The following is a 13,381-nucleotide window of genomic DNA, read 5'->3' as shown; positions in this document are numbered from 1 at the left end:
ACCGTATTTACTCGAATCTAAGCTGCACTTTTTTTCCGGTTTTTGAAATCCAAAAAACCGTCTGCGGCTTAGAATCGAGTGCAAAGCAAGCGGAAGTTCTGAAAAATGTCGGTAGGTGCCGCCACAACTAACTTCTGCCGTCGATTATATGTAGTGCTACACAGGCATGGTTTGTAGGCACAAAGATAAATACTGGCGCCAAAACCTCTGCGTCAGTAAATAGATTTTTTTTTAAAAAAAGGTGGAAGACGAGCTTTTTTTTCTCCGCCCCGAGTTTCGACCACTGCATTTTCATACATTATCCAACGAAGTAAATACAAACTCAGTATTGTTCATCTTCGAATGCAGCAGAATTTCAATGTACTACAAAAATCCGACTGGCAAGACCGTTTGGGACGTTTGTCAATATGGCCAACTCTACGTTCTGAATTTTTTCCAACCTGTGAGAAGAGATGGTTGCTAATAGGAACTTTTATGAATTGTGAATCACATGCAGTATTCTCTTCACCATAATAATAATATGAATATAAACATTTTGCCATGTTTTCTTTCGTGTTTGCTGCTATCTCATTTAAATCCTGCCTGCCTAATAAACTACTAAACTAGAGTGAGACAACAGCAAACGTGGAAGAATATACGTATCATGTTTATATTCGTATTAAGTGACACAGTCAGAAATGAAGCACGGCAACTGACTAGATTTTCAAATCTAAGATGACTCTAATTTCTGTGCAGAATTTGATGTACTAAAGAAGCGGCCGCAAAGATTTTCAAACGGAGAAAAATTTTCGCCTAACTCTCGTTCAGAACATGTTCTATCATACACAGTCTATTATTTGGTTCTTGTTGATCATTGTCAAAGAAAGCAGCATTGTAAGTAACAACAAATAGCAGTCTCTTGCCATTGTTTCGCTAATGAGACGATTCCTCTCTCTTTTTTTTTATTGTTAGCGGCAGTAGTGTGCACAAAAGCAAGCTATGCTGCGAGCGGCGACAGTCCGTAAACACGCACTATCAGAATGCGACAAACAATGCATGACACAGTACAGTAATGCATTTTCAGCTTAGAGTGACATAAACACCTGTAACAAAGAAAACGGCACTTATCAGATCGAAGCAAAATAAGCAATAGATTCAAACCAGACGAAGCACGTGAAAAAGGAAGGGTACCCGTATAAATACGGACGGAGAGCCTGACGCATGCTAAACATGCGTCTTCCCCGCATGGTAAGCTTACAACTCGAACCAAACTACTGCAGCTGTATCGTCATTCATACGACCTAAATTGTGTCTTATTTTACAATGGACCAAGTTTGATTTGATTTGGACGTGAGGCCTAAACCTTTTCTCTCTCCTTGAATTTCGAGTCTCAAATTTCAGGTGCGGTTTAGATTCAGGAAATTTTTTTTCCTTTATTTCGAGTCTCATTTTTCAGGTGCGGCTTAGATTCGAGTGCGGCTTAGATTCGAGTAAATACGGTAGCACAAGAAAAAAAGACAAAAAAAGTTTGTCATTGTAAACATATTTCACTGTCAATTGCAACAGTTTGCAATAGTACATTACAAACTATGCACATTCCATGGCATCAGAAGTCTCCCCAAGAATGCACAGCAATGTTATGTGATGCTACATGGCTGCCCTTTACAGGCAAATAAATCATGCAGAGAGACCACAGTGTGACTTGAGCAACCATTCAGGATGGCTGTTACCTGACTCAGAGTTGTTATGTAAAGACTGCAGTTCAGCATGGAAGGAGTGCATCATTTGTTGTCGTTTGGAGAGTGAAGTTTGATCACGGGTCACATTTACGGGCACGTGCACGTTAAAGGGCACACGCACGGCGACCGGTGAGGTCGGCTCATCCAGGCAGGGGGTGAGAATGAGATGAAAGATGGTGGCGGGCGAGTGGTCAGTGACAGGTCACCCCACGTGAACCTATCAGTAATGTCATGAGGGTTTACATCATTCCAGCACGCAGCTTCAAGACTATACTTTATCAACTCTTGCACTGATTACACACAAATGCTAATTAGTACAACAAAGTACAATAAGGCAAATGAATGAGGTGATTGACATGAATCAGCTGAGACACTGATATAATTTATATGAATTTTACATTGAAAGATATTAAATAAACAAATCTGCAACATGTGCAACTTACTGAATAATTTATAACTTTTGAACGAACGCAAGTACAGAGCAGTGCAAGTGCTCATTTTAAAGATCTAATCAAAATGCAATGACTCACACACTTGTATATTTTTCAGCATCACTATTTCACTGGTAAAATACCAATTTTATTAATTTGTTGCTAATAATTAGGTAAAAGAAATAATACAAGGCAGATACATGAACAGCAAGGCAGTGTATGATAGCGAGTGTCATTACACACATTTCAACATGGTTATCTTGTGATATTTGTAATTATTATGACATGTTGCCTTTGTTTATTAACCATTTCTGCATAGTTTTGTCCATATTTGTTTAACCTTTGTATATATGTATATTCTGATCAGTGCTTCCGAAAGACTGCTTCACATTCATATTGAAAATAGTGCTTTATAAAGAACTGTAATGTTATTTAGTGGCACAAATGGACATAACTATTTTTGCATTCTGCAAAGATAATTGCAAAACATTATTTCTGGGCAAACTAATGCAGCTACAAATTTGTGTAATGTGTGCTTCTTTATGAGAATTAGGGTGTGAATATAATGGTGCAAACAAAATTAAGATTGCTCTTCTATGTACAAAGTTATGCAAAGAAGTGGTGACCAATGGAAAGCAGTTACGTGATGTAGCTTGGATCAAGGGTATTTAAGCAGAACTGACACGAAGCTCCTGAACTGACTTCTGCGCGCCTTTTCCAAGGCCAGACCTGTGTTGTTCGATGCAACACTTTGGTGTTAGTTTTTTGCAGTCCCAGAATTGTTGAACTTGACCAAATTTTGCATATGCATCCAAATGGAAGATAGAACTTTTCGCAAAGAAACTGAACTTAGGATATTTTCAGTGTGGAACACACCAGGGACTTGTGTTTTTCATGTATTTTGTCTTTGGGTGATCATTTTTGTAAGGAAATTGGACTTTGCTGAAATGTTGTAGCTGTGGAACTCTTTTTTCCATTCAAGGGCTGCCACACTAGCCGCTGAAATGATACTGTGGGCTCTTGTTTATATATGTGCTAGTGTTGAGTGAACTTTATATCACTGAAATTAGGCTATATTTTAGCAAACTGATCAATTTGCTAAATATCACTTGATTTTTTTCAGCATTAAGCAACTTTTATTAAAATTTATATACCATGTTCAGTATTACTACTGTGGGCTTGAGCAATAATTAAAATGGCATGTAACTGTTTGGAAGATACTACCAATGAACTGCATTCAGCTAAGAATAAAAACTTGTGAATTTTAAGGAACTTAACACACACATTTGATTCATCATTTGACTTCAGTCTCCTAGGCTGTACTCTGGTTAACATTTGTTCTCGTTGGTCAGCAGCATCAAGAGTACTATATTTATGCACTTTAACAGGTGTTAAGCCCACGAATCTGGAAAAAGAAAGGGTAGGAGATCATACTCGAGTTAGATGATGAGAGCCAGTGAGCAGAAGCATTTGCAGCTCCAATCCATTCAGCTGATAGTCACAATGGATGCTGCAGAATCACAGCACTATACTGGTATTGAAGAAGACAAGGATTTTACAAGAGGAGCTACACGTGTGTAATGTTGCTGCAACCAATAAGTGAAGTGGAAAAGTGGACATGTCAGTGCATCTAGAAGGCTATGAGGAAGGAGACAATATACTTGTAAGAATCATCACTAAAGATGAATTTTGGGCCAGGGACTATGACCTGGAACAGAAATGCCAGTCTGTAGAATAGCATCGTCCATTTGTATGACACAGGCACAAATTTTGTTGCAGTCCCTCTCCTGTCAAGTTAATGGTTAGCATAGCCTACGACATTACAGGACTGATTTTGTGCAATTTTGCCCCATGTGCAGGAACCGTTAATGCACTGTACTGTTGTTGCACTTTCCTGCAATGACACCCATCATGGGAGAAATGTCCTGAACATCTACTTGGTGCATTAATTATTCTGGACAATGCGAGACCCCATATGACAGTGTGTGTGTGTGTGTGTGTGTGTGTGTGTGTGTGTGTGTGCAGAATCTCCCCATGCAACAGGGATGGGAAATACAGGATCATTCACCATAATTGCCAGACTTATCACTTCGCAATTCTGACCTCGTACCAAAACTGAAACAGCCATGGTGTGGAACAAACTTTTGAACATGTGAAGACATTGCCACAGTAGTGATGCATGGGACCTGATGATTTACTCATGGTGAGGCCAAGGGTATTCAGCATCTTCCACTGCGTTGACAGTGTGTGATGGATTTGTTGGGAGGCCCTTTTGCGGGACTCTAAGGTGTCATAGGTCCATGTTGGTTGTCTATACTATTGTGTACTGTTGCAACTGACAGTAGAACACATTTGAAATGACAAAATTTGTTTTGTATTTCTTCTCCTTCTAGATCTTTATTGCAGTGTGTGTGTTCATCAAGCTCCCTATACGTCATGTTTACATATGAACTAACCTTCCATTCACATATTTAAGATTTTTTTAAATTCATTACCATTTTCAAGACAAAAGATGATTGCCATGACCTTTGCAATGACCCTTAAATTACTACTAAATACCGTATTTACTCGAATCTAAGCCGCACTTTTTTTATGGTTTTTGTAATAAAAAAAACCGCCTGCGGCTTAGAATCGAGTGCAAAGCAAGCGGAAGTTCTGAAAAATATTGGTAGGTGCCGCCACAACTACCTTCTGCCATCAAATATATTTAGCTCTACACAGACATGCTTTGCAGGCACAACAATAAACACTGGCACCAAAACCTCTGCGTCAGTAAAAAAAAAAGGGGTGGAAGACGAGCTTTTTTCTCCACCCCAAGTTTCGACCACTGCATTTTCATACACTATCCAATGAAGTAAATACAAATTCCGTATTGTTCATCGTTGAATGTAGCAGCATTTCAATGTACTACGAAAATCCGACTGGCAAGACTGTTGGGATGTTGTCAATATGGCCAACTATACGTTCTGAATTTTTTCCAACCTGTGAGAAGAGATGGTTGCTAGTAGGAACTTTTATGAATTGTGAATCACATGCAGTATTCTGTTCACTATAAGAATAATACAAATATAAACATTTTGCCATGTATTCTTCCGTGTTTGCTGCTATCTCATTTAAATCCCGTCTGCCTAATAAATTACGAAACTAGAGTGAGACAACAGCAAACGCGGAAGAATCTACATATCATGTCATGTTTATATTCGTATTATTCTTATGCCTGATAGTGATAGGGTCAGAAATGAAGCATGGTAATTGACTAGATTTTTAAATCTAAGATGACTCTAATTTCTGTGCAGAATGCAATGTACCAGTAAAGAGGTGTCTGCAAAGATTTTGAAATGGAGAAAAATGTTCGCTACACTCTCGTTCAAAACATCTATCATATACAGTCTATTATTTGGTTCTTGTTGATCATTATCAAAGAAAGCAGCAGTGTAAGTAACGACAAATAGCAGTCTCTTGCCATTGTTTTGCTAATGAGACGATTCCTCTTTTTTTTTTAAAATTGTAAGCAGCAGTAGCGCGCACAAAAGCAAGCCATGCCGCGAGCGGCGACAGGCCGTAAACACTCATTATCAGAATGCGACAAACAATGCATGACACAGTACAGTAATGCATTTTCAGCTAAGAGTGACGTAAACACCCATAACACAGAGAATGGCACTTACCAGATCAAAGAAAAATAAGCAATCAATTCAAACCAGATGATGCACGTGAAAAAGGAAGGGTACCCATATAAATACGGATGGAGCACCTGACGCGTAGCAATGGCTACCTGGTAAAGCTTAACTACTATTTCTCTCCCCTTGAATTTCGAGTCTCAAATTTCAGGTGCGGTGTAGATTCAGGAAATTTTTTTCCCTTGATTTCGAGTCTCATTTTTCAGGTGCGGCTTAGATTCGAGTGCGGCTTAGATTTGAGTAAATACGGTATACAGAAAATATATAAAATGATGGGATACCAAGCATTTATAAAACACACTGTTACATTCAGAATTTTGTAATTCACTACTATTTTCAAGACAAAAAATAGATTACTGGTAAATACACAGAAAATACATAAAACAATAAGGTACTTAGTTTTTATAAAACACACTGTTACATTCACAAGTTCCACAGGCATCATTAAGCATAAAATTCAATTTTAAATGCAAAATCATAAAAGATTCCATTAGTTAGTGCTACCAAAATTTCACAGATAAGGGATAATACAGTGTCATATGTTGACAGGCCTTTTGAAAAACCAAACTTACTCTGAAACAGAATGTTATTAATATTCAGGTGATGTACAAGTACCCTGTGCCTCAGTTTCTCTAGTACTTCGGAGAAACTTGTTAAAAGAGAGATAGGATTGCAGTCTAAAACATTAGTTTTTCTTCCTTTTCGACAAGCAGCTTCGCAATAGCATGGATAAATGCTTATTGTTACAATTCAATGAATATAAGTTACAGAATAACATACATTAATTCAGAGCACTATTTTAGAATCTGTGTAGTAATCTGGTGAAATCCATAAGTGAAATAAGCAGGAAAGCAAATCATACATCTATACGGGGTACCTCAAACAAATGTTTATATTTGAACTCAAAATAAAATAGGGGCCAAAGTCTATCAACAAAGCCTGTATTTATTATTGAAATACACAGTTTAGGAATTAACTTTTTAAAAATAATGTCATTTAAATGAAATCAAGCATGGTTATGGCACTTATTTAAACAATGAACAAAATATTGCACGAAGGCTGGGCATGTAGACACTGGGATGGCTGCCACTTCACTCCAAAGAAGTCAGATTACATTTTAGATTTGACATACACACATACGAAAAAATCTATGGGGCTCAAATCTGGACTGTATGGGAGCCAATTTATGTCACCCCTCTTGGAAATCAATTTACCAGGGAAAATTTTATGAACTCGCAATATAAACACATCGGACATGTATACTGTGGCTCCACCTTGCTGAAACCATGATCTTTGGTTATGTTGCTGTTATTATGGTCTTAGTCCAGAGACTGGTTTGATGCAGCTCTCCATCCTACCCTATCCTGTGCAAGCTTCTTCATCTCCAAGTACCTACTGCAACCTACAACCTTCTGAATCTGCTTAGTGTATTTATCTCTTGGTCTGCCTCTACAATTTTTACCCTCCACGCTGTCCTCCAATACTAAATTGGTGATCCCTTGACACCTCAGAACATGTCCTATCAACTGATCCCTTCTTCCAGTCAAGTTGTGCCACAAATTCCTCTTCTCAATTCTATTTAGTACCTCCTCATTAGTTATGTGATCTACCCCTCTAATCTTCAGCATTCATCTGTAACACAACATTTCGAAAGCTTCTATTCTCTTCTTGTCTACACTATTTATTGTCCATGTTTCACTTCCAAACAGGGCTACACTCCATACAAAACTTTCAGAAAAGACTTCCTGACACTTAAATCTACACTCACTGTTAACAAATTTCTCTTAAACGAGAAAATTTTGCAATTAAGGCACGAAAAATCATTTCACATTGTCACATAATGTTCCAAATTCACAGCAACTGCACAATTGCTCTCATCCGCCACTTATTCCTGTAGCCAACATCACAAGCCATACAGTACCTACTGGTGAATGAAGGGGTTTCTCATGGTTCTGTTTAGGATTTGTTGCACTATGGTAGAGCAATTTTGCTTACTGGCATAACCATTCAGGTGAAAATCAGCATAGTCAGAAAAAAATATGTTGTTAAATGAAGGACACTCAGTCACATCATTAACAAACTGCAGCCTATATTTGGCATCCTGAGGGTTTTATTTTTGCGCCAACTGGATTTTGTAAGGGAGTAGTTTAAGGCCTTTTTGCAGAATTCAGTGGAGTATTGACCTATGCACATTTAAAGAACTTGCATGCTTATGAATGGAGAGGTTAGGATCATTAAAAACAGACTGATTTACATCCTCCACAGATTTGCCCATTCTTGATGGCACTGAGCACCTGGATTTCAGTTTGGCCAGTGTTGGACCAGTCTCCTCAAACGTTTTGACCCATTTCCAGATAAGGGGAACACTTGGAGCATCATTTGCATCACACAATCCACGATTGGTGCAAAATTTCCTCCATGCTACAGTACCCAAATCACTGTCTTTGTAAAATTCTTGCACACAGAATGCAACAGAATGCATGATACACTCCTGAGAAGCACTCCATATCAACTGAATCCTAAAGGCCAAGCAAGCAATAAACATATCCCCCACCCCCACCCACCCACCCACACACACACATACACACACACACACACACACACACACACACACACCACTGATTTGTCATGCACGCACAGAGAACTCTTCAAATATGAACTTTCTTTTGAGACATCATGTAAAATGGTAAGACATTAACTAAGTGCACATAGCATTCAATCATTATACAAATCAAACAGTACTCACATGTACAGTAAGCCAAGATCCACAGTAGAAATAGGAGGTTCAACAGTTATACTGGTTCCAATTCCAATTGCTGTTAAGTTTACAGTAATGGTTCTGCTGTTTGTGACTTTTATCTCCATGGTGTCACTGTAGTTACCAGTATCAGTCAGATATATCACGACTTCAATAAGTTTGGTTTCATCTGGATTTATCATAAAACATGTGGGGCTGATGCTCCAGGGTGATTTGGTTTTGATCTAAAAATTGGAAAATGCGAAAATTTAAAAGATATTCACACAGACAAAGGAAAAAAATAGAATTTCTCCTCTTCGCTCTTCTTAGAAAGTGAACATACACATACATGGAGAGAGGGGTGGAAGGAGAGAGAAATGAAGGGAGGGGGGAAAGAGATGGAGGGAAGGAGGAAGGGGAATGGGAGAGAGAGAGAGAGATGAATAAACAATATAACAGAGTCAATCTTAAAGTTTTGAAAAGTTCTGTTCTTCCTAGAGGATACTTCCCTATATTGTCAACACATTTCCATTCCAGATGTTGTGTTGAATGTTGCATTCTGTCACACCACCACCATCAAAAGTTTAATGTTAAGCCAACTCATAGAGACTACTCAGGAATGTATCCTACACAAACAAAACTACTTTCTGGGAGCCAAAACATTTAGAAGAGGTCTTTTTCTCATTTCTGATAAATTTAATAAATAAAATCAGGACTTAATTGAGCAGTAAGATAGATATGAGGGTTTCTCAAGCAGGATTTCAGTATTATGACATGTTTTTTCTTGTGTTAAACTGACTGTTTTGGCTACATTATGTACTGCAATACCTTTATTGATGAACAGATTGCCAACAGTCACTGGGGAAGGATGAATATCATGAGAAGAGTTACAGATACATGAATGCTGTTAAGTTCCTGAGTCAACTGGTAATCTGCATTTTGCACAAAGAACAAAGCCAAATTACAGAAATCAAATCTGTGAAGTAAATTGTGCCAAAGTTATAAATAATGAACCTTCCACTCTGAGGTTTGAGAGTGTACTAACCAAGTAATAAATAAAATTGATCCAAGTCACACAAATATGACATTACTCGTAACTCCTGAACAATATACATCTTCAGACTCTGCAAGACACAGAACAACGGTGTGTATGATACAAACTAGAATAATATAGAGAGACAGTCAGCACTGCTCAGCACATATACATACCCAATTCACCGGTAGAAAGTGTGGCAGAGACTGCACCATGCACACACCGCACACAGCAGCCTCCAGCAACTGACCCACACTGACACAGTTGGTGACCGATTCAAACACACGTATGTGGCGACACCACTCTCAACACAGTCACCACTCTCAGCACACTCACACTCACACGCACTAGTAACAGGATACTGTACAGGTGTGGTATTTTCAGCTGGGAAGCTTTCTAACATGAAAACACTTGAGGAAGATCTTAGGGATGTCTACCAATCGAATTCTGAGAGACTACATTGATCTGTTGTCAGGTACAGTAAGGACTCTCTCTGATAATTTTTTTCCTCAGTGGCAGCTGTAGCTGGAAACTCAGACAGGATTCAATGTTCAAGAGAATTTCTTTAGCAATGGAAGGAGGACTAAAATGCCATATCCAGTTTCTTGAGGCACTAATTAATATTCAAATTTTATTTTAAACATAGAATATTTACAACAAAAAATTATTTCTCATGCTCCAGCTCTATGGATAACTACAATCAAGTAGCATGTGGAATACAATTATTTCTCCAAATGTTCATAAATTGTTTAACTTTTTACAACAGATTAAATAGGCTATGGTTATCACTATTAATGGCATTCATGGAAGTGTGACAACACTCCAAGTCATTCTCAAAATATGCAGTGTGATGCTCACAAATCCGTTACACTACAAATGGTATCCACAGAGTGCATCAGAAAAGTGTTATAGCCATCTTAGCATGCTGACTGATAATAATAAATTAAAAATATATATCTTGAAAGCAGTATGTGAAAGAAACTTCTGTCTTATTATTGAAACTAAACTTACACAAAATATCCCACTATCATATAATAAGATCACAGCAAAAACAGAAGTGAGAATATTATTACACCTATGGATTAGTTTGTAATCAAATATAACTGATGATCCACTTGAATACTACATATACTGCCACTGGTTTTCACGGAGGTAGTGATCACCTGATGATGTGCTAAAATAACTGTAGTTTCCACAACTGTTGCAGTCAGCTTTCATGATGGAGAATAGTTTGTGGATATGGCTTTAAACACAACATTTGAATAGGCTGGCAGCCTATATACTATGTTTTGTTTGGGTGACGGGATCAAGAGGTGTGCTGTTATATATCACTCACATAGAAGAGGGCCAAAATATTGTGTGCACTTGTTATTTTATTTGTATTTGGATAACCACACTGAGGGATGACACATATAGTCAAAATGCAAGAAATACTACTGCAGATACAGACATATAACCTCCTAGCATCACTGGCTTACTTGTAGAAGCACAACGTCCTCAATGAACATATAATTCTGACAATAGATATAATGATTAATCAAAAATGAAATGTCATTATGATTCTATCATTCTTTGGATAGATTTGTATGTAGAGGTTTAGAGTTGGACATTTTGTCTTCACAGAAGCTCCATGGTATAGTTAATGTTGTATTCATTGACGGCCTATATATACAGGGTGTTAACTAATATGTGGGAAGTTCATGGAGAATGTTTCTGCATACATATGGTCATCTTCTCTTTTTTTTATTTTGTAATTACAGGCACTATTTTGTTTTTAAATGTTTGCTTCATTTCTGTCTTTTTTTTTTTCATTTTGGTTCCACAGGTACTTTTTCTTTTTAAATGTTGTATTCTGATGGCTAAACAAAATACCCAAAATGTCTACCATTAGCTCTAACACAGGCTTCTAAACGCCACATCGTGGTTTATCTTACTCGCTCCCACATTCCATGTAATGATTAATAAAACAAATGAAATATCATTCTGATTCTATCATTCTTTGGCTGGGTTTGTAGGCAGAGGTTTTGGGTTGGCCATTTTGACTTCACAGAAGCCTGATGTTATCTAGTTAAGGCTGTATTCACTGATGGAATATATATACAGGACATTAACTAATATGTGGAAAACCCCTGGAAAATAGAGAGAGGACTTGAAATGAAGCAAAAATGCTCTTATACACATATTGTCATCTTTTATTTTATTTTGTGGCTACTGAAATGGGACTACCTTCCCAATCCTATCTGAAATTCCTGCCTCATGTCAACATTCTCTGAAGAGGTCATTTTAGCTTGAATTTTGACTTTCTAGACTTTATACTATTAGGTCTATACCCAATTCCAGTAGTGAACTGCCCTTTAAAAAATTAGTACAAATGAGTTTATTATCCCAGATTAAATTTTATATTAGTATGCTACCCGATTTATATTTGCAGCTAAGGGGAGTAAACCGCTTGTTAACAACCCAACTTCAAAATTTTGTGATATGAACTGTGCAGTCATATTGCACCACATATTCTTGAAAATTTACTTCTCTTCTATTTCTGAAAACCCATGATGTTTATTCATTATGATTATTTAAAATGATTGCTCTACTCGAGAGCAAACCAAAATACAAATTTTAATTCAATGTGATTTGTTTAGAATTTACTAAAATGTAATTTAAATTGTTGCACTGTAAAATGCATTGAAATAGTGTACAAAATTAAGTTAACTTTTCCAAACTGAATATCAGGACTTGTGGGGCAATATGTGGCCCATTTTCTGATGTAAGTAGCTAAAATCATCTCATGTCTTTCAATTGTTATTTTGTAAATCTTACATTTAGCAATGTATTCAACTGTTTAGTTTTATATAAAAGGAAGTGGCACATGAGCTATGAAGTCAGTCTGCATGATTGTCTTTTGGAATCTATTTGTGTGAGAATCTTTCAGAGGCTGTCAGTTGTCCAGTGTATATTCCTCAGAGGCTGTCAGTTGTCCAGTGTATATTCCGCCAATGTACATGATATTCGGTCACAATATAAGACAAGAAAAGTGTTATACTCTGTGTTTTATTTAAAAATTAGTACAGTAGTGATGCTGAATGCTGGACTTTCTAACACAACAACCCCAAGGGTATCAAAGCTGAGTATTTCATAATATGGAGCAGCTAAGTTACTGTGTAAACTTTCATTAACTGTGACTGAAATTTTCTAATTTTCGTTCATCTTTGTACTTGGTAGAGGTCCGAACTATTAAATTGCTCCAAAGGCATGATTGAGAATTCATTATTACTACTGTCGAACTACAGACACAACTAGAGAAACTGTATATTTTTTCTCACTCAGCATTAGTGGTAATTAAAATGCTTCCCTCTTCTCACACATTTAAGGGTGGCATTTTACTACAGACACTATTTTGTTTTCAAACGCTTGCTTCACTTCTGACTTTTTGTTTTCAAATTTCCATCTAGTTTCCACAGGTGTGGGTTTTTTTTTTTTTTTTTTTTTTTTTTTTTTTTTTTTTTTTTTTTTTTTTTTTTTTACGGGCTGTCTTGTGATGGCTAAATGAAATGCTCAAAATGACTACCATTAGCTCTAAAACAAGTTTCTAAATGGCGTACTGTGGATTATCTTGCTTGCTCCCATATTCCAGGTGTCTGCTGCATCAGATGAAAACCTTCTTGAATACAGTGGTGAAGAGCTTGAACATTTGTAACATCACACTATGTCCTTCAAATTCCTCCAAAGATAAAAGTCTGATAGATTCGGGTCACAGGATTAAGCAGGATAAGATGTTGTCACCC

The 13,381-nt window shown here is 37.2% G+C and overlaps 1 protein-coding gene across 1 annotated transcript in view; it reads right to left on the bottom strand.

The window, feature by feature from the left end:
- Positions 1 to 13,381, bottom strand: part of LOC124613731 — a 70,812-nt gene that overhangs the window by 47,765 nt on the left and 9,666 nt on the right. Inside the window, exon 4 of the mRNA XM_047142449.1 lies at positions 8,576 to 8,811. Within this exon, the coding sequence (XP_046998405.1) occupies positions 8,576 to 8,811 (236 nt within the window). The remainder of the gene's footprint in view (positions 1 to 8,575; positions 8,812 to 13,381) is intronic.

Source organism: Schistocerca americana, chromosome 4 (genome assembly GCF_021461395.2).
Source record: "Schistocerca americana isolate TAMUIC-IGC-003095 chromosome 4, iqSchAmer2.1, whole genome shotgun sequence".
NCBI lineage: Eukaryota > Metazoa > Arthropoda > Insecta > Orthoptera > Acrididae > Schistocerca > Schistocerca americana.
Note: the sequence above shows the minus strand (reverse complement) of the source record. Positions and strands in the feature narration are given on the sequence as shown.